This window comes from Sitodiplosis mosellana, unplaced genomic scaffold (assembly GCF_009176505.1).
Source record: "Sitodiplosis mosellana isolate CC-2019 unplaced genomic scaffold, AAFC_SMos_1.0 Smas_scaffold_76, whole genome shotgun sequence".
Lineage (NCBI taxonomy): Eukaryota > Metazoa > Arthropoda > Insecta > Diptera > Cecidomyiidae > Sitodiplosis > Sitodiplosis mosellana.
In genome coordinates this window covers 275,255-301,915 of record NW_022595318.1, presented here as the reverse complement: position 1 = coordinate 301,915, position 26,661 = coordinate 275,255, and the positions used below count along the sequence as shown (strand labels likewise).

At 36.0% G+C, this 26,661-nt stretch overlaps 1 protein-coding gene across 1 annotated transcript in view; it reads left to right on the top strand.

The window, feature by feature from the left end:
- The first annotated feature begins 7,373 nt into the window (after nt 1–7,373).
- The window catches only part of LOC129570744 (transcription factor hamlet-like), a 78,746-nt gene continuing 59,458 nt past the window's right edge, over nt 7,374–26,661 (top strand). Inside the window, exon 1 of the mRNA XM_055450448.1 lies at nt 7,374–7,931. Coding sequence (XP_055306423.1) covers nt 7,895–7,931 — 37 coding nt within the window. The 5' untranslated portion in view covers nt 7,374–7,894. The remainder of the gene's footprint in view (nt 7,932–26,661) is intronic.

The following is a 26,661-nucleotide window of genomic DNA, read 5'->3' as shown; positions in this document are numbered from 1 at the left end:
GAGAGAGAGAGAGAGAGAGAGAGAGAGAGAGAGAGAGAGAGAGAGAGCGAGAAAAACAATAGTGACAATTACCACAACCAATAAAAATGTAAACAGGTATAGCGAGCCAGTCAGGTAGTCAGCCAACGCCACACGTCAAATGTGGCAATGCTGAAGGAATCAAATTTGGATATCAAACATTACAATCAAAGAGATACACACAGGCGACTGACTTTGGCTGGAGGAAACCACCACCCCGAAAATGTCTCGTTAATCGTCGTTAGCCTTATATTGGCTTATTCTATTGTTTCATGTCGCATACTGTATCCATCCAAGCAATCGATCTAAAACGACACCAGCCAACCACTTCAAGCTATGAAAAAATGAGTCGACACAAGAAACAAGAAATTTTAATCCTTATTCCAACTCCATTGCAGTGTGTGTTTGTGTTTGTGTTCACTGGCTCTTTTGCATGTCACATGTAATTTATACATTTGCGCGCCGCCAATTTATTTAGTTCAGTTCAGGCAAATCATTGTGTGTGAGTGTGTTTCTCTTTTATTCTTGCCAAAGCTCTAATTTGATATTTATATGAGCGCGCGCAAATGCCATGCTGCCACTTATAAAATATGAAACGTATAATATTTACATAAACATTACGACGATGACGATGTGTTATTGCTACTGTGCGGTTAAGTATGCGGCCTCGATTAAAGAAAATTGATAGAAAATACAGAAGGTAAATGAAAAAGAATAAAAATAACAGAATGAAAATGTTCTACTCATGGAAATTGTGAGATTTTCATCGGTTTGCATACATAATCCGTGCATTACATAACGTCACTTTTATTGACTGAACATGGAATTGCTTCAACTTAGCAGAAAGAGAGACTTTTGTGTAGGCTTTACTAAACATTTTTCACGGCACCCTTATACCCATTCTCATGCTTTTTAAGCATACAAATGAGATTTTACACGTTTTTTCACAGTTGTGAATTAATGAGAATCATGCTCGTCTTTTGTGCAAATTTTGCATTCGCGAAAATATGACCAAGATGACCTAGGGTCTCAAGCATCCTTGATATATATCCATTTTCATAATGAATCCTTCAGAAGTCTTTCGTACCATCGACGTTTTGCACGACTGGTTTTTCGCTTTTTTCAGTTTTTCCACACCAATGATGATCAATGCCATGATATCTTGGAGAATCCGTGGAAAGAAAGCATTCATTAATTATTGTGAATAAAGAAATGAACTTAAAAATGTCCTATAAATAACAAATGATACCGGCACACGTTTCCTTTCCGAAAGCAATCGTTCATGTTTGCTAGTTTTGGTCGTGCAATCGCGTCTTATTAGTTTCATTGTATCATTTGTCACAAAACGAAAGCCACACGTATACAACAAGTTTTCCATCATGTTTCGTTCGGCCTACAATCACGTCACCAAACACGGTACACGCTAGTTCATGATCATTGCGGCGGCCTCACATCCAACCACACCATATTCGAATATAACGATAAGGAAAGAGAACTTCTTATAAACGAAGAAAAAAAATTATTTGCGGCTTTGTGAGTTGTGAATTCCGCACTCACGTAAAACACACATCAAAAACTCATATGTGCCAAAGTGGTGTGCTGTGCACAAAGGAATCGCTCAACTTGGCTAGATGAGTTTCATATCAAACTCACACCTAGCCTCAAAAACCGGTCGAATGAGAATGGAATATATCGTCATTTCGTTTGAGGACACATACTGAATCAATAGCTGTGCACTTTTGAACACGACATGTTCGAATAAGAAACACGCGATGATCATTTATTCTCACATGCTAGTCACTTTTCATGAATATCATGCACAAGTATGAAAGAAAGGAGAAGAAGAAGAAAAAACTTTGAGGAAAATAAAATTTATTCTATGATATGCATATATTGTACAATAAAAAGGAAAGAATATACCATATATTCAAATATGAAAATGGAAAAGAAAGCATGGATGGACACGACTGGACGTGGAAGGTGGAAATGGAGAGAGAGAGAGAGAGAGATAGAGAAGTGACTATAGCTCAGCGAACTCGATCAGGTGAGATAGCAAATGAAACGGACATAGCGGAGAAGAAAAGCGGAAAATGATTATATATTTCCATATTGATGGTGTTTTGCCCCGTATATGGCACGTATGCTAAGCTTCTTGATGATTGGTTATAGTTTTAGTTTCAGTTTTGAATTTTGACGTTGGAAAATGAATCCGGTGCGCTGTTATTCGCTGTTCGTTACTCATTATTTGGTTGTTGTTCTTTTTTTATTCGCCTGTGCGCTCTAACATTTTATGTGACTAATGGCTGATTTTATGTGCATGTGTCGTTTGAATGGTTCGTTTCGTGTCCGAGTGACTGTCGACGATAAAGCATTTTATCATTATTACATGAAACATAGCAAAATGGGACGAACATAAACGAAAGAATGAACGTATGTGTATTCGTTTGAAATGAAAAAGAAGCGTAATGGCCGCATGTTACTGGCTAAGGTATGAGGACGATCAATTTGGTTTATCTGATTCTTTCGAATATCCATTCACATTCTCTCTCGACCCGAGTTGAATGACAGTCTTTTTAATGCTAATCAACTCATAAATCTTGGCTGACCAAATACTCGAAACTGAAGCTTTCTGGTATTTTCGTTTTTGTTGAAGAGTTTCATGTCTTTGCGTCATCGCTGTCGGGAAAAAGTTGAAATGTTCATTTAAAACTTGACCACGATGATCTGATTGGTGGCTTTTTTCTAGCTCGCTTCCTTCAAGCTTAAAACTAATTTCGCTTGGCCATACATGGCTTCACATTGTTGGCGATGCAACTTATATGTGCACTCACAGACTTTAAAATAGAGCCATGTTTTTGCTGTAAAATATTCAACATTGTTGTATAATGGATGGTGTTTGATGGTTGCCCTACATACGCGTTCACATGATATATGTGCTCAAATTAAACTTGGTTTTTCTCTGCTTGTGTGTGTGTGCCATTTTTTTCGTGCACCTTTCTAATAAATAAATAATAAATGCAAGTCAGTTAGAACATTGATTGTTTTTTCTACTGGCCCGTCGTCGTGGGGCTACTTTGCGCACACTTCGTTAAAATGCCTGCCAACCGCCTGGGCATTGAATCAAAAAGAGATTATTGTGCACATAAACATGATTGCATGCAGATTTTTTGTCATAAATTTCCATTTATTACACTCTATTTTGAATGCACCAGAAAGAGAAAGAGAAAGAGAGAACAAAATATTCAAGAGTACCTAGAAATCGACTCTACGGGGCTATTCGCATACATAATCAAGTATGATTCGCTTTTGTTTCACAAATGCATTTAATTACAGGCAAAAATTAATACACTCATAAACACGTAAACATGGATCCAGTAATTCGTCTTGGAACTGACTTTAGTGGTATGAAATTTAAAGCGATTTTTTTCTCTTCAAATTTGAAGACTATTTGACATATTTTTCCTTATACGTGAATTGAGCGTGCACCCACTGGAATTATTTAACCAGTTTTTTCTCCAGTCATATCTAGGATATTTCATAAGATTTCATTTCCGAAGAGAAAATAGATTCGAAATAAATAAGTGTATTTTTATGATAAAAATGAGCTTGATATTTTTCAAACGTTCTCAAGGGAAAATGCTATGTTTCAGATATATAACAGCGACGCGCAAACGTTGCGTCTGTGGCAACCATAATAGAGCGGTGCAATTTTATATAACGTGGATAAAAATGACGGAATGATATATATCTTATCTGTTCAGTAACTTTTTCCGCAATTGTATTGGTGTTTCTACGCTTTACACTGTACCGATTATTTTGTAGACTCCGCCTTCGTACGACTCATTGCGCGTTTCTTCGAATGGATAGAGAGCCAACAATTTCATTAAGAGCATACATTTCATAATGATATTTTCATTGCAATCTCCTTCATCATATTCTTAGAATATATTATTATTTTCATTCCAACGTGTTGGGGGTATGATGAATAATATTGTTAATAATACTCATTGTTGACTATACTGTGAAGGAAATAATGCTGTAATTCAATTTTAAGTGCAATTTCTGTTTATATTTTACGATTAAATGAGATAACGTATTCGTAAATAAATCAAAACGAAGACAGAAATAAGCGCAGCCCCATTTTTATTTCATTTTGTTTTCTGATTTAGAGACATTTATTCGTAAACATTTCGTTTTTTTTTCTAAGCAAAAAAAAAAAAATATTCTAAGCAAAAATAGAAATGCTTGAAATGGCAAATGGCAGCAATTCTCTCTTTTTCTCAGCCTCTTTCTTCAGCATACGTGTGAAAAGTTCAAAACCATGTGTGAAAATGGAGTGTGAAAAATAGGCTGTTTGTATATACATTTCAATGAGTGCTGCACCTTTTGGACTTTATTGTTTATTTTGCACTTTCTCTGCGGCTTTTTTTTCACCGTCCGTCACACATGGAATTATTTGAAGACTGTGAAAAGCCTCCCCGGCTATGGCAATTTGCAAAAAAGGGCTTCGTATTTAGGTCATGGCTAATGTAGTGCACACAAAAACTCTCTCTCATGGCAAAATTGTGTGTGTGCACCAGTTGAGTAAAAACCGTTTCGTCAGCAACTCTCATCGCACAATAATTATAAATTTGCATTTTCAATTTGAATTATTTAATTTTTTCATTTATGCTTTTCCACAGAAGGAAGATAAGTTGAAGATTTGTTGTGAAAAGAAATGAATTTACAACCGAACAAAAAAGAAAATGTTTTAAATTTCAATGCATTTGTCACAGTATGAATTTAAATGGCGATGTAGACAATGATTGAACTTCACCTCATTCATATTATTCATAAATTCATACATTTGTTTGGGGCGACGGCGACAAAAAGTCAACCAGATACACTTTGCAGTGTATATACAAGCAAGTGATATGATTTGATTCAGTCGCATCGACGTTGTTTCCACTATTGTTGTTGTTGTTGTTGTTGTTGTTCGTCACCCACTCTAACCGCATCGTACTGCGGTAGGCGTGTTTGATTTGCTTTTCATACAACAGTAATAATATCAGTGATCGTCAACGTTGATTCGAGTGTGTGAGCGTCTGTGTGTATGCGTGTGGAAGCTACGTACGCGCATGCTAACTTTTTTTTCGTATCGATATCTCTCTCCGTGACAGTGTGTCCGTACAGATACATACGTTCACAATCTCTCTCTCTGTGTATACAAATGATTCGTCTATGCTGTGCTGACACACAGAAATACGCTCTCTCACACACACGACGCCCGTTGGAAAATAAATGTGAGGTCGAATAAGAATCGGAATACGCAAAGAGAGAGGAACAGCAATTAATAGTGAGCTCCGACGTACGTTCATCGCTTCGGTGCTACGAATAGATACGCATATGACTTTTGTACCCGAGGCAAGTGGCATCCTTTCGGTGTCGCGAGCTGTTCGGCTCGCACCAGGCTCGCAATTCGTTTGATGGTTTACAAAGCATTTGAAGTCATTTGATAGCGAAATATCTTTGTATTTTGATTGAATCAAAGCAAATGGGTTTGCTAAATGTTGTACAAATATTTCCTGAGAAAAATCTATTCTGAAACACCTACACATGATTCGATAGGCAAAATAATCGTGTTGATATTTGCGATACATTGACCGGTATCAATTGAAAAATCTTTCAGCTTCACATCATTTCTATTTTTTCATGCAATGATTCCATTGTCGGATGTTTATGCTATTCGACAGATTTTTCATGAAGAGAAAAAAAACTGATTTATGTGAACATCGAACTTCAAATTCAAAGTTCAGTATCAGAGGGACGTCACGAATTCGTGCAAAACAACCAATCGAATGAAAAGCAAAACACTAAAAATATTCGCCGCGATGTGAATGATTGGTTTCATTTTCACCGTTCATCGAATTGTTAAGCGTGCAAGTACAGTGCCAAGGTTTCTCCTTAAAATAGATCCCGATTCGTATATAGAAAGTTTGTGGACGGAACAGATATGCATTCGTTCAAAGAGTTGAACGGAAAGTGAGTCGCTTGCAAGACACATACAATTGCGCACATTTTCATTTTTAGTGCATCGGCTCGCCGGCAAATAACTATTGTTTCCAAGAATCGGAGCCATTACACGAAAACAAACATTCCCCGTCAAACAGATACGTCCTTTTATTTTTAGACAAATTTGTTCGCCTTTTCCACCGCCACATGTGATGCACATTGTTCTAGATTCGTGCTCAATCTCTTCAAATGACAAAAAAGATGAATTATTGCATGCTCTTACATTCACAAAGTAATAATCGAAATGTAGCGGAATGTATTTTCTCGAGACTCGAGTCGAGAGTCAACAAGTATCTGCAACTAAATTCGTGTCCAAATTGCAAAAATAGTTTTGCCACTGCGATCCGACGTCAAATGCTAATCAACTTGATAAATCAACAATTGCAATGCGAATGTAATTTATGAATGGCTTATGTGAGTGGTATCGATTTGTCCTTATTTTGTCCACTTGCGGCTGACGCCGGGTAGCACAGACTTTCGCCAGGCAACAAGGCTACACGAATGTTTAATAGACTTGCGATGGAAGTGTTCGCAAAAATTGTCGTTGAGTGAAGAAAAAAACCGTTCAGACGTTGGACTGATAAAATTTCAATCAAAAACATATTTTTGGCATTTTGTGAATGGTCTCTGTTTTTTACGCTTATCAAAAAGTATCTTCAAGCACATCGCGCCGGTAGTTTATTCAATTTGGACGATAAAATGTGCAGAAAAAAAATCAATTTGTTGGGGACAAAAACCACATAAAATAGGTGGAAAGAACACATTTGGGCCTAATTGGCGCTGCCGCGAATTAAGATGTCGTACCTATTGCTGATTGTATAACGAAGAGATAGCAATATGTTGGCGCGGCTTTGTCAGTCGGCTCCGTACATCGTTGTAGTTGGTTCTTAATTGTTTTTGAGCTGCTCCGTATGCTTTTTTTTCTCTCTTTTCATAATTTTGACTTGGTTGTTTTGCTGGTAGTAGTGCTGTGCGCCAATGTGTTGTGGCCGCGCTATGCTCGATATGGATGTGTATATTCGAGACACCAGGCGATATTTATCGTGTGTATAAATGAGTTTCTTTTGGAGTTCTTCATTTTGTTCGTCCGCCGCGCTGCATAAATGTGCGGCGTGTATATCTCGGGCTGTCTTGCGTTGTTGCTCCGTGTTGTGTGAGGGCATACAGTGAGTGTGTTTGTTGTTTTATTTGCTTCTTTCTATGTTGTTGTTGTTGTTGTTGTTGTTTTTTTTTCATTCAGTGGATGATTATTCGGCGTATATTTTTCTCGCGTGCTTCTCTTCTGTGTGTGACTGTGCAAATACATAGTGAAGTGGGGACAAACGAACGGCACACCATGCACACACGCTAATGTTCCTCGCGTCAAATGTGCTGTTGTTATTTTTCTTTTTCTCTCTCTCACTCTCTTGCTGTGTTTTTTTTATTCGAAAGTATTAAATATGAAATTTGTTTTTATTCGTTCGGTGGATACAGAACGATAGTGACACTATAGTAACTGCGTTTCGCGGTCGTGATTTTACGCGCTTTTGCATTTTCAATTCAAAATAAACACGGAGAAGCTACGAAGTCGTTGAGCGAGCACGTCTTTCAGTGGAAACTTTATGATTGACATTCGACAAGATTGTTTAGTGGCTGTGCGCTGAAAACATATTTCAAAACATTTCAATTTCACGAAAATTACTTTTCTTCTGAATTAATTTTTATGAGTGAAGGACAATAAAATAAAGACAATTAAATCACATAAAAAATAACGTTTGTTAATTTGGCTCACCATGAATTGCTAATATAAGGTCAACAGTTGTGTTCGGTAGATTTGCGAAAAACAATGCGTTCTAAACCTGTGGCACGCAAACGTAAACAAAGTAAGTAAATAATGTGCATTGTGTCAATCTTTTCAATATTTATTTGAATTTCACCGACGGTTTTTCCTGCGGACGTCAAACACATCTTTCTAAAACGAATCGCTTGTGATCATTTTTCTTCGAATGCAACGATGTAAAGCAAAAAATTGTCATTTTCAATTTCATGCCCCGAAATTTTTACGGCCGGAACGAAAGTCAGCCACACTGAAAACTAAACGCAATTTACATATTTCCTTAGCTGTGAAGGCTTCCACAAAATAAAAAATGCGAGCAATTTTCGTTTGTACAGAATCAATAAAATATACGTGTTGAAAGACGTTCATGACAACAACAAAAATAAAACCGGGACACATCAAAATTATATGAGCGATATTTTCGTTAGTGTTGCGTACAAGATAAATTTGACCGCGAATTTATGCACGTTTTTTCTGCTATTGGTGCTCAGATGTCTATTCAAAATAAAACGTGCGTTTCAGCAAAATCTCAAACATAAAACAAAATGCATCACATCGCAAATTGAACGATCAATAAGCACGTCTATAAATACGGAATTTTTGTGTTTGAGTAGGTTTCAAAGTTTCATAAGACATTTTCAGTTGCAACAGTAAACAAGTGAAACGCAATGAGAACGAAATAGAGATAAAATGAGTCGGGTTCGGTTACTGCCACTAGTCGTCGAGAGAGAAAAAGTCGTAGTTTCTTCAAACGAAGATCAAGTTGACCTTACAACTTGAACAACAGGGTATTGAATGATATGCGTCTTGGGAAACGATTCAAAATCAGAAATTAAGAAGATGCGGAATAATTCTAAAATAATTAAAAACCTAACCTGAGATGTGCAAAATGCTCTTTCGTTTTGTGTACTTTTTTCACAGAAACAACGGCCGCAATACACGATCACAATGAAGACGAAAAGGAACAGGATGCAGTTCTTTTGTTATCGTTTGTGCATCTTCAGACAATAGTTATCTTCTCCATCAGCAATGTTTTGATATCCGCATAGAAACAGGAATATTTTTCTGCTTGTTTGCTATGAACAACAAAATCGGCGCTGAATATTTCATTCTGAAGAAATAAAAGCCACGTAGAGATTGTAATTCATTAAAGACGAAACTCAATCATTATTAGTGAAGTTGGCAGGATTTCGAAATCCGTATCCAACATTGGAAATCAAGTATGAACATTTGCGCAGTATTGCGAAGCGAATTTTTGCTGTAGTGATCGGTTGACACTCAAAATCAATTTTCTGATAACAAAGATGTCCGCGATTTGCCGAAGAGAAATGCAGTCACAGTCACCAGCCGGCGAAAAAGAGCAAACTGATTTACTGAAGTCAAATGTTGCATATTTGAACGAACTTATTTCCAATATTTTATAGTACTTCGACGGGTTTTTCTTACGGTTTGCGTGGAAAGAAATTTCTCATCGATTGGAATTCCATCTACTGCCGGCCAGTGTGCGGCGCTCGAATCTTGTGTTCTATTTATTGCGACTTGTTCTCTGTATTGTTCAGTGTTGTCTGATTCTTTTATCGATTTTAGCATTTATCGCCAATTTTCGATTTTCCTTTTGTTTGCAATATTCATTTTATGGTCAGTTTTAATGAGCTTACTACATAAAAGGAACTGATTGTTTTGTGTTCGGCTGCTATTCTAGCGAAATCTTTTTCAAATCTCATTTTGCATTACGTTCAAGTCGTAATTCCATCGGCGTGTGTGTTGGTCGAAAACAAAAGCATTTTACCTGCGCTAAACAGAAATTCAAGAGAATTTGCTCGTTTCGAAAAGCGATTCTATTCAATTTGCTTCGCATCTGACGCGCAAATCAATCGCATTTATCACACTCCATGACCTAGTATTTGAATACAAACTGCAACTGTTTTTGCAATTGTATTTCCAATTATCGCGATATTTTTGTTTTATGACAAAGTGGACGACGACGCTTGCATCATTTTGAAATTTGAATCAGTTCACAGATTCTTTTTTGAATATATATACATATGCGCATCGAGAAAAACCATATTTTAAAATGATACGCTTGACTCTACTCTAATTGATTTGCACTATCAAAATCGATTTACATTCTGAGGCCAAATATATATCAGTCAGAATGACGACGGAAACAAACAGCTCAGATAAAAGATCATTTGAATGTGTGTTTGTTTGCGAAAATGAAAAAAAATTCTATGGAAATTGCGGTTATTTAAATAGCTTTCATAAATGAAATTGATTTCAGGCTATGTGACAATGGGTCATTAGTTTGTGCGTTGTTTTCTATTCAGAGATAAAATTAGCTACATCGAGTGCATAAATTGTCGTAATAATGAAAATTCTATTGAAACCCCTAATTGCATTCGACACGGTCACAATGGGATGAGGTCATTCGGCCTTTCGGAAATGTCAATATGAGGGGGAGAGATCGAAAGTTCACTAGCAATTAATACAAGTCGATAAACAGGTACTGAGGTCAGAAAAACAAAATGCGCCGTTCAATGAAGAGAATTCGATTGTTTGCTCTCAATCGTGAAACACTCATAACAACTCAGTGACAAAAGAAATTCAGTTTGTGATTGATTTGGTTTGCTCATAACAATGGCATACCCGAAGAAAAATCACCAAGATCTTTTCCTGCCGCCAATCGGCGAAGAAGAACGGAATCAAAAATAGGCAAGAAAAAGGTGAAGATCAACGATCTGAACTCCAAGTACTACGTTCATAAATTTTTGAAGTAATTCACCATGGCAAATTGTGATATGACAATTGTGAATGACTTCATGGTCGATGTGTTCCAACGAATTGCTACTACGGCATCAGATTTGGGTAAGATCGAACAGAAGCATCAAGGCGGCTTTCGATTGACTGTCAAATCGGTGGTAATGATTGCAAGACATCACTTCCAGACAGTCGTTTGAATTTAGTGTCCGAAGGACTCGAAACCATATAAAAGTACTACGAAAGCAAGAAAAAGGATGAATGCCTTACTTTCTTCATACAATTTAATTCCACCAAAAGTAGCATCGTTTCCACAACATCACCATATTACCAAAAGTATTCGTTATATTCGTAAAAAAGTCGTTTGCTTCAATGCTATGAGCGTCTCTGGTTGGTGATTTCGTACAATCACTATTTACTAAGAGCGAAGAAAATCGATATGATTCCAATTAAATATTTCCAAGGTGTTAAGCATTCGCCACAGTGAATTGAATTCGCGACAAAAGTGATAGTAACCTCGAAATAAAAGTCATCTACACAGAAAAAATGTCAATGAGAACAAGTCAATTACGTAGCTTCTTTATTCCATCCAAAATAACAAAATAATCACTGATGTATGACTACTTCGGCATCGGTTCATTGTCTGATTTTGCCCGATTGTCAGCGTGTTGGAACTTGGATAATGTTTACACTGGCCATATTTACGCATTTGTTTGTTCGTTTGTTTGTTTGCATATAATAACAGTAATTGCCCCGAAAGGCAACCATCGTCAGGAAGGAACCTATCATCAAGGGAACATAATTCAGACCATCTGAATTGACGTTAGTCGTCGAAAGAAATCCAAATATAGCGACCGATTTGAAATCATGCAATAAATGCGTTGGGTGGTAAAGGTAGCAAAAAAAAGTGGTAGCACGCGTACACTGTTTCTAATCTTTTGTTGGCTCTGTTTGTGCTGTGCCAACGCGTAGCGAAAAATTAATTTTCAGGTGGGTGACTTCACTTCTGTGGCACAATGTCAATGATTTATCCACTCCATTCACTTTCGGCAATTCTGGTAGGCAAAGGAACCATTGTTATCGCCCAGCTATACGCTTATAAGATTTCTATCTGAGTGCTGGAAATAGCCTTTAATCGTGTAGCCGAAACAATTATTTGTGTGCTCGCTTCAAAATCAGACACTTAATTTACCATTTACATCCGTTTTGTTCGCTCAAAACACACTGTCTCACTAAATGGTTTTCGGAAACTCGGAATTGTTCACATTTTCCTTTTGGCCCTCCATTTCAACTCACAACTCTGCCATACAAAAGGTTTTCATCACTTGTCCGTCTTCAACTTAATGACAAGATGATAAGATACATTTTACAATCCAATCGCCTACCTTTAACACGGAGGAGAAAATTGTTTTTTGTGTGCTCATTCGAAGCATGTTTGCGTTTAATTGTTGTGCGTTTATAGTGACGGTTCTAAGGCTTCATCGAGTCTATTGCAGATTGATTAGCATGTTTCTTTCACTAACAAAGACGGCGTTCTGGAGACGGCGGCGAATGAAGTGAACAATGAAAGGATCCGGAAGCCTCAATTATGATTACATATACTAACATCCTTTTGCTAAAACTCACACAAATTGAATTTTGGAACGTGTGTAAATGTAAATCTGATTTATATCTGGGGATTTTTTCAACGTGTTATGTACGAACGTCGTCGGCGGCAATATCTTTTTGTAACCACAAATCAGCAATTTAAAGATTCAAACAGAATAAAGTCAATGAATTCACTTCGAATATGCAACTCACATTACTTTGTGCCAGCTTACTCATGTACGACTCCATGTGTGTATGTGCAAATATTAAAATGCATAAATCAAAAATTTCGCAAACAATAAAACATTTACATCGTTCACCCCTTACCATTTCACCTCGGCTCGGGGCGCATAAAAATCAACGGAAAATTTAAAATGAAAATGCGTTTTAAATCTAATGAAAATTAAATGATTTCATGCTAAATATTTCACGATGTGTGTGCAAATTCTGCAGAAGATTTTTGCGAAACGGCACCATTTCAATTGCATAAAACACTTTTTTCCTCCTATAAATTTACATTTGGCCAACCCCATATGAATTTGTGTTTAATATTGCGTCTGCAACAGCGTGTACGTACACGGTGTATCTAAGCGGTATTCAATATAATTTCAGTGCGCGCTCCTTCTCTACTGGAGACGTAAATAATGGTTAACACGTTTATTATCTCAAATATCATTACAATGTATATGTGCAAATCATATCTCATTTGAAAGTATGCATACGATTAGTGTAGACTGAACAAAAAATTCGGTTCTTTTTTCATTCAAAATAAATTCACACACTTCATTGTCATCTGTTTGTTGTGTATCTTCGATATGGTCACTAGTTTGTTGCCACCATGATAATAATGATTCCAAGCTTAGCCTAGCTTATCCTATCCTGTTGTGTTCATATTCATAAATAACTGAAGATACATCCGTTTTATAATCTATGTAAAGTAGGTTTCTGAACCATACGGTCTCCATACACAAGATACATTTGCCAAATACTCCAAAAATTATCATCCGCCTTGGACGTCTTGCTTCTCACTGTTGACAAGACAAACAATATCATTTCGACATTGCTTAATCTAAAAAAAATCGTCTGTTTACTACTTTGGAATGACAAAAATGTTTAGACAAAAATTCAGTGTGCGCCATTCAGTGGAATAAAAACAATGAAACCAGTCTCCTTATGGATGATATATACAGTCATGGGAATCGAATTAGGACCGGTAGTGGAATTTCAATTTTTTTCCCCCATTAATTGTCGTATTTTGCAAATAAATATTGAAAAACATTGTTTATGGAAATATTTGAAGTTTTCATAAATGGATTGTAATTTCAAAATGTTTTCCACAAAATTCATTCCACAACGGCTTGTGATCGATTCAACTAAATTTTTTCAATATTATCATCCAATGGATTTTGCGTTTTAGGACAAATCGAAAAATTTACAGACCAGGTGTGAAAAAAAATGAAGACCTAAAAAAAAAGGTCCTCACTTTTGAAAATCGATTATATCTAGTGTAAAATTTTCCAAATCGCTTGGGGAAAGAAAAATCAACATTTTGGAATCCTAGGGGGGGTAAAACCGGAATACCCCCCCCCCCCTTGCACACGTGTGACTGGCGGTCCTATTTCGATTTCCATGACTGTACATTCGAAGATAGCATAATAAAACAATTGTAAACAGCTATTGCTCTTCGAACGGACTCTGCTGCAGCAAAACATATTTGCATTTATACACAATAATATAATACGAAGAAAAGAGGTAATAAATAAAGTATCTTATATTTTTTGCGCTTCTGTTCAGTCTCATACAAATGAGCATGAGCAGAAAATAGCTGAATTTCAGCTGGAAGCACGTTGCGTGAGATAGCGAAGGGCGTGAGTGATAACTATTCTCATAGGATGTTTGATGTGATTTTTTTCAGATGGAAGCATGAAAGTCACATTCAGAATGACATCGTTTTCAATGTGCAGCCAAGTTTAGCCACTGATAAATTGTTGTTTTTTTCACTGTTCCACATGCACATTGTGTATCATGAGAAAACAATATTGGAATTGCACCAGACGTAGAGAAATGCATGAGATTGCATCGAAATAATTGATATATTTTGTTTTCATTTTAATAACTCATTTTGTCTTGACTTATAAATGACCATATGTCGACTTCTAAAAATTCGTACTTTTCTCAAAATGTTGATTAAAGTGATCAAGTAATATGTCGAAGATAACAAATATTTCCTGATATCGTTATTGAAAAGTTTGCCTTGTTACCGTGCGCATATTTAATTCTTAGAAAAATTCAATCTTCTGGCTTCTACTTCAACTGCTCTTATCTATGCTCAAGTAAACAACAGACCAGATGAAGTATTGTGTTTTTTTTATCATGGAATACGAAATTTCCTAAAAAATAACTTTCGCAGAACTGGACTTGATAGAAATCCATGTGCTATGTGCGAATGGGTGGGAGGACGATGGAAATATCATACATCAAATGCGAGAGAATATGTATTGAGTCACTTCTTTAAAATGCAGATTAAATTGACCAAGCAAGAAATATTCACATAAAATCTCTCTATGTATTCTGAGACATGTGCGTGTGAGATATTCACACGCAGTTCGTAGCCAGCAAGTGATCCATTATCTGAGAGTGTTGATTCATCAAGTTGGTAACAAAAGAAAAAGAGTGATAAAACCAAGTTGATGTCAATGAAAATCGGCTCTCTAGGGACACACTATTTACAGCGTTGCGTGACACACAAAAAAAACATATGTAAGGAGAAAAATATTAGAATGCGAAGAAGTTGACTTATCATAAAAGTGTTTTATTGAAGAAAACATAGAAGAAATTGATAGTTTCGAAGTAGAAATACAGGAATTCTCCTATATTATTTAATTCAATCAAGCGAAGACAAACAGTCTATTCACCAATGAATCTAAATGCGTCATTCGTATGCATTGTAATGAATGTTTCGTGCATCTTAATTCTGCACATTCACCAGACACATAAACCGTGCAAATTCCCCGCACTCGTGCAGAGTTTGCCTACCGTTCCTTCAGCCATTCTCTCATTCAACAATAACAAAGTAGAATGGAATAAACGGATAACGTAAAACGCTTAAGCATCGTAGCACAATGCCGAACAACAACGTCGACAACGATGCAAAAAAAAGAAGTCTGCGAGCATTGTTTAAGACACAAAGATGGATGATGAACACGCGCCTAACATATTGTCAATATTTTTATTAGATTCCTTTCAGTTGAACATTCTCGGTTCTTTTTTCCGCCCGATGTTGTGCATGCGATGGGACTTTTTTCCTGCGCTCCCTTTTGTGTTCCTCAAACCATATCACACGAACCGTGTTTGCCTGTGTGTATGTGTGTGTGTTATCCTTCATATGTTTCGACACATGTTTGGTGCTCGGGTCGGTATGCACTTAAGCCGATGTTCGTTTTGCTTACGGCCCTATGGTGCACACAAAACACAAGCATTGATCCTGCATTCAATTACAACAAATTTTCACCAAATGACGAACATCGGTTTTCGTGTCATGCAAAATAGATAAGGCGAGTTGGAACGAGTCCATTTGGGAAATCGAATCGAATCTTCGACATTTTCGGAAATTTCGTGCGGTTTTGCAGTACACAGTCGGAAGTGGCACTTTTGAAGTTTCATCAAAAGCCGTTTTTTGCCGTTTTCGTTATGTGAAAAACGCCAAATAACAACGCTAAACGAATATCGAGCATGTATTTTGAGTAGAGACTCTTCTAATATCTTCATGTTAATAAACCAAGCGATAGACTTTTCGAGGAAGTGCTGAGTCATGCAAACCTGATTGAGGATTGTCAGCTGGTACGAAATTAATCAAAGTCTTTCGTTTTGGGAATTTCGTTCGATTTTCGTCTATTTTCGCAAGAGCGTCCAAATGTGCTTGTTGCCATTAATGGCAATTGTTCCACATGAAAATAGTCAAATAAAAGGCTTTGGTTCGAAGGAAAGGCAACCAAAAAAAATCGATTGATGCAAAAATCATTTGGATGGGCGACAGTTCAATTTCCGGCTCACCGTTCGATGTGCAACTTTTGTTTGTCACCTAAAGACGTTCATAAATGTGGGTTTATGCGCTGTGCAGTTTCATTACAAAAATTTCGCTTTCGAAAGAAAATATTGACGTCGGAAATGTGGAATGCACTGAACGCAAAAAGATCGTACTTTGCATTTTTTTTATTGGAATTTGCAATATACTGAAGCGTAGCATACCTTTTGTTTACCTAGCATTGAACACGTGCTTGCATACAAAATGCAATTTGACTCATGGAGATTTTCGGTCGACAGAAAAAGCGATTACTTTGAGTGGCATGGTGGTCGTGCGTCAACGTATCTCTTTTCAATAAGTCTTACTATTTACATACATCCAACTATGATGATCTTATAGTCCACAATTTAGCGGTGCATAACAATGTTTTCGGTCACTTGGCAGTCAGGCGAAACCATTAAATGCTCTATTTATAAGTCGAACAATGTGTGCACTCAGAGAATGTGTGTGTGCTGTGCTGCGTGTGCGAGATTTTACGGCAAACCATGAACCAACTGAACTTTTCATTTCACTTGGAACAGATTCGAGATGTGACATTGCATATGTTATTCCCTTAAGTAGATAAAGAAAATAATGCTTATTTAATATGATGCATAGGCTCAATACGAGACACGTTGACTCACTATTTTTGTTGCTATTTCACCACAGAGAATTGTTGTTCTGGTCTAACCGTTTTGATTTTGATAAATGATCCAAGAAAAAGACTGTTTTTTTTTTAATTTTAAAGAATATTTCCCTATTATCACTCGAATGAGAATAAAAATCTCTCTCGAATATATGATAACGCAAGTATGAAGGAATATTTTTGAGATAAAAGAAATGAATTTTTGCTTCTGGTATTTTTCTGCGTGAATCATAATCTAAAAAAAAACCTCATCAAATCTCATGACGCGCAATCCAATGCCTTCTGATTTTTTCTGTTGTTGTCACGAGAAAATTTTTGTTCAAATTTCAATTCGAACCGAAAATTCAAAAGATTCACTAAAGTGTAGCAAAAGTGGTAAATGGAAAGAGGCCAGGGTTTCACTGTCTACGCCTGAATAATTTAAATTGAAATCTGAAATTAAAGTTAGATGCGTTTGTTTTAATGGGTCATTCGTGATAGAAGCGCCGATTGAAACACTTGACTTGAAAATTATGGAAATATGTTTCATTTTACGAGATGAGATTAATGCAATAATTATCGCTCGCGCACTCGTTTATTCTCTCGCTCTCTCTCTCTCTCTCTCTCTCTCTCTCTCTCTCTCCCAGTGAGAATACATTCACAGCGAAGATTTAGTCATATTCCGTTATGGCAGCTATTCAAAAACGAGAACTCTGTTGCCGTTAAAGATGGAGTGCGGGCACACGACAATTTCGTCATTACGCGAGAGAGTTTCTATAATAAACACCAACAACTGATTTGATAAAGTCAAATGACGACTGAAATCATTTGAGGCATACAGATCATGGAATGAATATATGACTTGCGACGTTGAGCTCGTGTTGTATATTAAAAAGTAATGGATTTCATTAAACGGGCATGGTCATAAATTCAAAATGGTGCGTTCGATGGCGGAGACAGTCGCTTTCTCAATCGTATGCTTTCATCGATGTGCTTGGCGTATGTGTGTTCATATGAACAATTCCTCTCTCACCTTCTTGAAAATGTGGTGAGGCGGCAAATTCCTAGCTTCAACTTTATGTCACCGAAAAAGTAAATCACTGAATTTTCGTTTCGAAAAATCGACATCAACTGAAATTTGGTGTGTCTGCGGCACGAATGCTGTCAATGTTATAACAAATAGCTAATGTGTAAAATACCGTGGCGAATTCTCAAAAATATTTGTACGGAAATTGCTGGTAGGCAGCACGATCCCCTTGTTGGTTTATTTTCACGCTAATTGAGAACGTCTTTTTTTTTATTAATTAAACAAGAGAATCAAGACAGAATTGTGACAGATGCGCCAAACGATTTTCACCGAAAAACGCCTTTTTCCGTTTCACTTTCCATCGCGTGAAATGGACCAATTGGTTTATAAAAAGTGATACTAATTGCATTTAATAACGGGCCCAACCGAAAATTTATATTCGGATTAAATAATTTTCTCGTCGTTCACAATTTAAAGGTTCTCGTTCAGTTTTTTTCTGTTTCTTTTGAAGCAAACAAAAAATTGGATCGAATGCCCGCACTTCGGATTCAAAAGACTACAAACTTCAGGCCGGATTCTCACTCCTTGTGTCTTGTTTTATGGTTTGCATCGGTTACAATTTATGCCGACAAACAACCGAATCACTTTCTTGCCGACTTTTCAACACCGAAAAACTTTTTAATTAAATTGTTTTTGGCGCAACTTCATTCGTGAATTGTATTTAATGTTATTGCAGTTGGTTTTTCGTGCGAAAGGAAATTGTGTGGAAAAATGCTTTCTTTTCTATAAAATTATGATCATTCATTATTATTCGTGGAATTGTGCGAAATTGTTCGTTTTAAATAAAATATTTGTATCGCTTGAAATTGCTTCGCAACCAAAAAAGTTAAAAGCATTGAGAGTGTTTCATCCTGGCCAGACATTGCGACTTTTATTCGTATTTCGAAATGGAAATTGATAGTGAAATGGGGTTGGACATTGTGATAGTTTTAGTGTGGAAAAATTGGTTTAAAATCAGTTGAAATGTGGAAAGAAAACGTCAAAGGCACAAAGGAAGATAAAATAAAACGGGGAACTAAATTATCACTTCAGAGTTTATTCTAATCTGCAGATTTCTTTCTGAAAATAAGATATTAACAGCATGCAATGACGCACTATATCTGGGCTCGTTTCCGGTCGAACGTTGATTATTCTCTTTTTTTAATGCGTATTTTTATTTTATCATTTTTATTATTTTTCTACCAGACATTTTTTTTCAGATATGATTTTTTTAAATGTTTCATCTGTTATTCCAGAAAATCTCCGTTTAAAATTATCCAAATTAACTCACCATTTTATTCGAAAATTCCGGGCTATTTTTGAAATCGTTCAAAATAACTTACCTTGAACTATTATTTTTCATTATCTCCACCCGCATACATGGAACGGTTAGCGAACTATCGAGCGAATATTTATGAAAATACGCAGAACGAAGTTGTGATCACTGCGCGTCTATTTATTGGATTTCTGATTCGTCGAAAGGCCATTTATTTTGAGAAGTATGCACGCACTCGAGTCATTATGCAAGCATGAACAAAAAGACAAATGTGGGGTTTTTTCTACTACACTCTCAGTACTATTTGAAACTGCGCCAATTGACCGTTTGTTTTGTCTTGGTGGATTAATAACAGCCATAATCATCGTCGCCCGACAATGCCATCATCATTATTACACTATTATCACAGCAATGAATAATTTGCTTCACTTTTGAGTACAAGTTTTTCTATTGTTCTTGCTTTTCTGCTTAGCATTCTTTTTGCGTCAATCATGAAATAGCGGAATGACATGTAAAGAAATTATTATTTGCCATTAAATCTGTCGATTTCATTCAGATCGGACACCGCATTTTCAAACGAGACTCTCGCATACACCATATATATATATATCCCCATTTCGATCGTTTTCATTCCAAGGCGAATTACACGAAACGCTCGTTCAAACGGAAAGAAAACGAACACTTTTTAGTGTACTTCTTGTCATTTCGTTTATGATATCGCACACGATTTTATGCGCTGACCTGTGCAGACACTCGATAAAAATATGGTGAGTTGTCGTGGTTTCTTTTTTCTTCGGCTTTAGTTTCATGTATTTTTCATTGCATGACATTTTTCTATTGTTTCACCCCATTCCAAAATTCTTGAGGATTTTTTTTTGGCTTGTCTTCGTCGCCACTGGACAAACGACACCAAATAAATGCATGAAACGAAAAAAAAGCACAACAACCAACCGTAAAGCAAAATATGAAAGAAAATGTACTTAATTTTTGTCATAAAAAGATAAATTGGCTTTGATAACACCATTGACTTATATTTGTCCATGTATTCATATATGAAATATGTTATAATCGCCGTCATTGTGACCGCTGCCATAATCACCAACATCGTCTTTGCCAACAATCTATATAGATCTAACTAGATAGATTTTATGACGCGAGTCAGTTAAGTGTGTTCGCTAACCCCGCGTAAGGGTCGCCACGCGTTAATCAAATACATGGGAGATAGCTTGAGCTTGCGTCAGAACAACTCAACTAAAACACTTTTTTTTCGTCATTTTCAAAAGTCAATTCCACATTTCAACGAAATGCAAATCAACCGTTATTATTTATGGTAATTGCATTTGGAATGCATTTTGTGTTTCACTACAATTGCGTCATGCATGTAATTTCTGAGCTCCTGAAAATGTATTCAATGTGAGCAAATTAGAATATTCGTTCACTGATACCATATTCATTTTACTCAGGTGTTGAGATAACGCTGGTGGTTCATTCATTGAGTTTCCAATCATGTTCATTGAAAATAACAATTTCTTTTATAATACACGAGAAGCACACTTCTGCCGTGTCCGAAAGACTCAGAGCCGAAATTTCACTGTTCTGATATTATGCAAGTGAAAGCGTTTGAGCATTAGACATATCATCATTTTAATATTTGAATCATAAGATTTCATTTCATTTAATTTCAACGGTCAGTTTCTTATGAACATAACAAAATCGGTTCATTTGAATGTATAGTAATCGCAATTTAGACTGTGACTTCAGGCTGACCAGTGTTTAATTTTCTCAAGTTTCGTTGATATTTCGTTGTGTTTTCAAAAGATCTAGACAGTTGTTCAGCTTATGACCATGATTAAGGTTCTCGGCGCATTATTCGTAAACAAAACAATCCCTTAGTCAGCCAAATATTTTTCTTGATGACTTGGATCATTTAGTATTGAATTTCGGGTATTAAATACATATTTTTCCATGAATTTATTCAATTGCGAGAAAAAAATGCCTTTTTTGAGGGGCTTCTAGTTCCGTCCAATCGCCCGTCCGTCCAACCGTCCAACCGCCCGTCCAACCGCCCGTCCAACCGTCCGTCCGTCCAACCGCCCGTCCAACCGCCCGTCCAACCGTCCATCCATCCATTCTATGAATAGTGTAAAAATTGCTAAATTATAGTTCACGGAATTTTGAATGCCAAAAATAAACAAATTGTCAAAAATGCCTAAAAAAGTACCTTTCATTCAACAAAAGTATTTTTTCGCCATGCATACAGGTGAATCTAATTATTATGCATTATTTTATTGATTTTCTGGATAAAACTATCTCATTATTGAAAAAAAAGTCTAAATTTTAAATTTATTATTTAATTATTTAACGATTTTTTTTATTGGGTATGTTCATTTCAAAAAGGAATCGTCATATAATAATTGTTTATCATCATTTCGTCCTTCTATATAGATATACGAGTGGCTTGCGACAGATAAAAAATATCGAATATTTTCAAATATCCCAAATAAGACGGAATATTGAGTACTCATACGCCGGAAGCCCTCCGTATATGTTTTTTTTTGCTTAAAAGAAATTTTCATTCGAAATTTCAGATGCATTTAATAAACATCTAACGAGATGCTAATTCACGGTCTATATTGATTTCAATTTGTCGCAGATCGCGTTGTGGCACTTCAATGGAATGTAACATCGTTTGAAAAAATAAACCTTCACTTGTTTACTTATCGTACTTTCAATTTAGAAGTCAAGTTCAAAGCGGCAATTTCGTCGCACTAATCGCTTTGTCTGTTGTCGATGAAGAACGAGATAAAAACGAAATCAGCAATAAAATCACCAACCACGAATTATAATCGATTTTCGATAACTCTTTGCGCTTTGTACAACGTCTTCTTCGCCAAATGATGTAGTCACTTTTTGTGCGTCGCCTCAATAAATTACAATTTAAAAGAGTTGGTTTCAACTTTGAGCTGATAAGTGCTTGTCTAATGGTTTTTTTAGGAATATTTATTCAGTAAATAAATCGATACTCTTAAGTATTTCTAACGAAAAGTGTGAATAAATAAACGGCACGGGTTTCAAATAAAAGAAGATCATACAAAATCCAAGAAATAACGCTTCAGTCCAACGAAATATATTATCTTAATCGTGCTAATGAATCGATTTTGAAGTGTCAACTGTTTAAAGTGAAGTTGGAAAATTCAAAACATGGCAAGAAAACTTATTGATTCAAAATCATATTAGGCTTTTATTTATTCTGGAAAATTTTCATTCTTTGGGAATTTGCGAGGAATGAGATAAAATCAAAGTACCCCTGAAAAACGTTTTAAATTCAAATTCATTTATGAAGTATATTTTAGTACTAGAAGGTGAGCCAAAATGTGTTGAATTGTGCAGAAAATGTGACATTTTTTTCGAAAAGCAAATGTTGAAAATCTATGAAATGTAAAAAATACCACAAGAGCTATTACGATAACAAATTATTATATTAAAAATGTATCGTTATGTGCGATTGAACCAAAAATCAAATTTACTTGAATAGTCTTAACTAATTCGGCGAGTATTTTTTTTCATGTCTTACCACAAAAATGATAGTCATTTTGACATCAATTCTTCAAGTGTTATCTTCCGCTATTGTGAATCCGCTAGCTTAGACTAAGGTCAGATAAACTCCACCATACGTGTTACTTTTGCAGCAAAAAATACAATATCGCCTGTTATCGCACATGATGAATCAATGTGTACAATAAAATAACATCGAATTATCAATCCCGCAAAGCCTGATTAGAATCGTGCGAGTGTCATCATTTCAATTATCTGAATGCGATTATAAAATCCATATCATCATTGCTCTATTGATATTTCAGGTCATTGAATTTAATCGGCCCGCCAATTAAATGTGAAAATAATTTTAATTGCTAAAAATGACAATCGATTAAATTGAAACACAATTACGGCTCTATTGTTAGATTATCATTAGAAACTGACAATTTCAAATGGGAATCGCATTGGAAATTGCATAAGCATAGAGAAAAAGAGAGCCAAAATGTGAAAAGTGTCCGAATGAAAAACTGTCCCTCCAAAATATGCTCAGTATTTTTGACCGAAACGGAAATAAGTCGACAAAGTTTCAAAATATTGCCTTTTATTGAACATTGACCATAAATAATCGAAAATGTGTCACCACCATAAAATTTACGCTTCGATTCCTAACCAATTCCAATGGCGTGAAAGCCATAATTTGCACACGTGCGTATCGCACATAGCTCCTTTATGGATAAACTTGGACATGGACACTCGGTGTAAGCGGCTGCCATTGATGCAGTAAACATCAAAGTAGAAAATTTTCAATTTACACTCTCACCACACACACATATGGGTGTGTGTGTGTTTGAGTGAGTGGACCAATTTTCTCTCTATTTTCCTATAAAAGGTTCGGACAATCACGATCGCTGGGCGTACATCGTATTACATTCGATGTTGTAAGTGCCCTAATGTAATTTAATACGTAATTGAATGGGATAGTGTGAATGTGATTTTTCTTTGTTCAAATGATGTTCCGGTGTGATTGCCATAGAATGTTTTTCAGTTTATGATTCTAATCTCTTTGAATAAAAAATATTGAGTTCAAAAATCAAATGAAAATTAATTTTGAATGTGTGAATTGCCGCTGAGAGACAGACTTTTGTGGAATTGGCATGAAAATTGTGGTAAAATACGCTTTTTTGTCCTTCAATGAAATGATTTGTCTGTAGCTGTCTTTGGCATTTCAAATATTGGCTACATGAAAGCCATTGGGCCAATGGCATTGGCACCCCGATGATTCAACACAATTCCAAATCACACAATGTTACATATCAAAAGTTGGCCTGCTACTGAATTTAGATGCAATCAAAAATGGGATTTACACCAACGATTCGTTTGATGTACCTAATTAAAACTTTCATAACCACAACACATTTGTTATCGTTGAATGTTTGAATGAACAATTTAAATTCAAATCGGTCGAAGAGTTCATGGGAATGTTTAACCACAGAATGTGGCAGAAAAAACTATTCTCGAAATAGTTATCTTTCAGCTTAGTCAAAGTGAGTGGCCAAGGAAATGCTGCAAAAATTGTAATCTTATTGCGGTGCACAGCATCGTAAAACGTTGCAATAGTAGCATTCTAAAGGGTATTATGATTTTCTCTTCCTTTAACGCTAATAATGAACACATCACTTTGGTGCACGCGGAATTGCATACGATTTTATCATCTGTCTCTCTCCGGCAACGAAGTGCAACGAATGCGACGATTATGATTTTGAATTCGCATGTTGTTCGGTGTGTTGTTTTTTTTTCGTGGATCTAAAGTCACGTACAGCACATTACATTGATTTCTCTTCAATTGTTTGAAATCGGAGAGTCAGTCTCGGCGCGAAAGAGAGAAGCTGAAAAACTGAATTTACTGATACACATTTTCATCTTACGCCTTGGTGTGATCTTATGTGCACTTTGAACAAAAACAAATCGTAAACAGAGTCTGTAATAATCAGTTAGTGATGTGCGCATGACTACCATTATATGGCGTCATTTGCTCATTTTTAGCATACAGCACTTTCATCTCGCAATTAACACGACTCTCGACCGAAGATGTTTTCACTTTTGTACGCTCAATTGTTTGGTGAATGCAATGCAATAGACTCGCGTTGCACTGCAAAGATTGAATTTCTTGTCCCCGTCGTCGTCGTCGACGTCGACTACAGTAACGATGATATATAATGACTCATTTGAAGAACATACTCTGCCCATTTGGCGTATTGGATAAATTGAAGAGCAATGTTTTAAAATCCATAAAAAACCGATTTAAAATAAAACCATAATAGAAATGACTCCGGATGGTTGAAAGAGCCAGCATAAAAACAAAAAATTATTATTATCGATTATCGTTTGAAACTTTTTAATTATTCGAGCATGCGCATACGTTGCAACTGTACATACTGTACGGTAGCGTTCAAATGAGCGTAGCGACTATTAAATGAATTTTGAAACTTTTGCCTGTCTCCAGCTTTCTTCATTCAATGCAACAATCATAACGAAAACTATTATCGATATCGCATAATAATTGACGGAGTTAAATGTCTTAGTCTCGCTGTTTGTTCGTTTTCATAAATAGATTTGGTCTAAGCATGGATTGAATTCGTTGCTCTGTTACATGTAATTGACTTCTTGGTTCTAGTGTTCTGCGCACATTCGGTTTGATTTTTTGTTAGTCTTCATTCTGTCACCATTGTTCTTTTCACCCGGAAATGATTGCCATTGTGCCATTGACCGAAGCAAAAACGTGTTTACTTTGGATGAAAAACATGAAAATGATCGACATATAACGGGAGATGCCAAAAGCTTCGGCTGAGCTCAGCGATAAACTCATTTTTATTGAACGCATTTTCCATCAAAATAAAACATTCTTCAGCATTAACTACTAATCAATGTTCAGAGCATAAACTCATGAAGACATTCATTGTTTTGCTTGTGTAATGCGGTTGATGTTGTTGTTCTTTCTCTCTCTCTCAGAACAACCAAACACATCTTAAGCCTCTACAAATAATAATATCCATGGGATTTTTTGATTGCTTTTACAGCGTCGCAAACACACACAAAAAAAAAGAAATATTTAAAAAAAAGTATGAGGAAAACGGCTACTTTAAAATACAAACATGGAAATTATGAAGTAGTTTGTGAAATGAAAATTTACTATTTTTTCTCTTATTATTCGCTTTGTTTTGATATATGCTACGTGTGTATATTTTATTCAAGAGCGCTTGAACTGTATACAAAAGCGTAGAAAAATTCTGTTCAACTTCAATTGCACAGCACAGTCGAAATTGAAACGGTTGCTTATGCATTCAAATCGGCTGTGGTTGTTGCCTTTTGTCTTTACACAACCATTGCATATGTATATGTGTAGCACTCGATTTGTGATGGTTGTTATATTTGAACTGACGACACTTGAACAAATCCTAACATAATTTTTATGGTTTACTGCAGTTGTGATTTGTTCTGATCGTTTGATTTACTAACGAATAAATTATAATTTCATGACAAATGCATTAAGCTGCTGCTACTGAGTTTCGACGGAATTATTGTCGAAGGAAATGTTGACATATCTTCCGAATCATCATTTGGTAATGAGATTACTTCGGCAAGAAAAAAACTATGAGTTTAATTATAAAATTCAGAAAAATGATGATAAAAACTGTTCATAAATTAAAATCAAAAGTGGATTTCTGGGTGCGATCATCAATTCGAATGTATTTGCCTGTCCTGTGTGTATGCACACAAAAACCGCATGAAACTTAAAAATTAGCGCGAACAATGAAAACACTGTATTGACAATAGCCACAGGAGTAAATGATTGGAATTGTGTGTG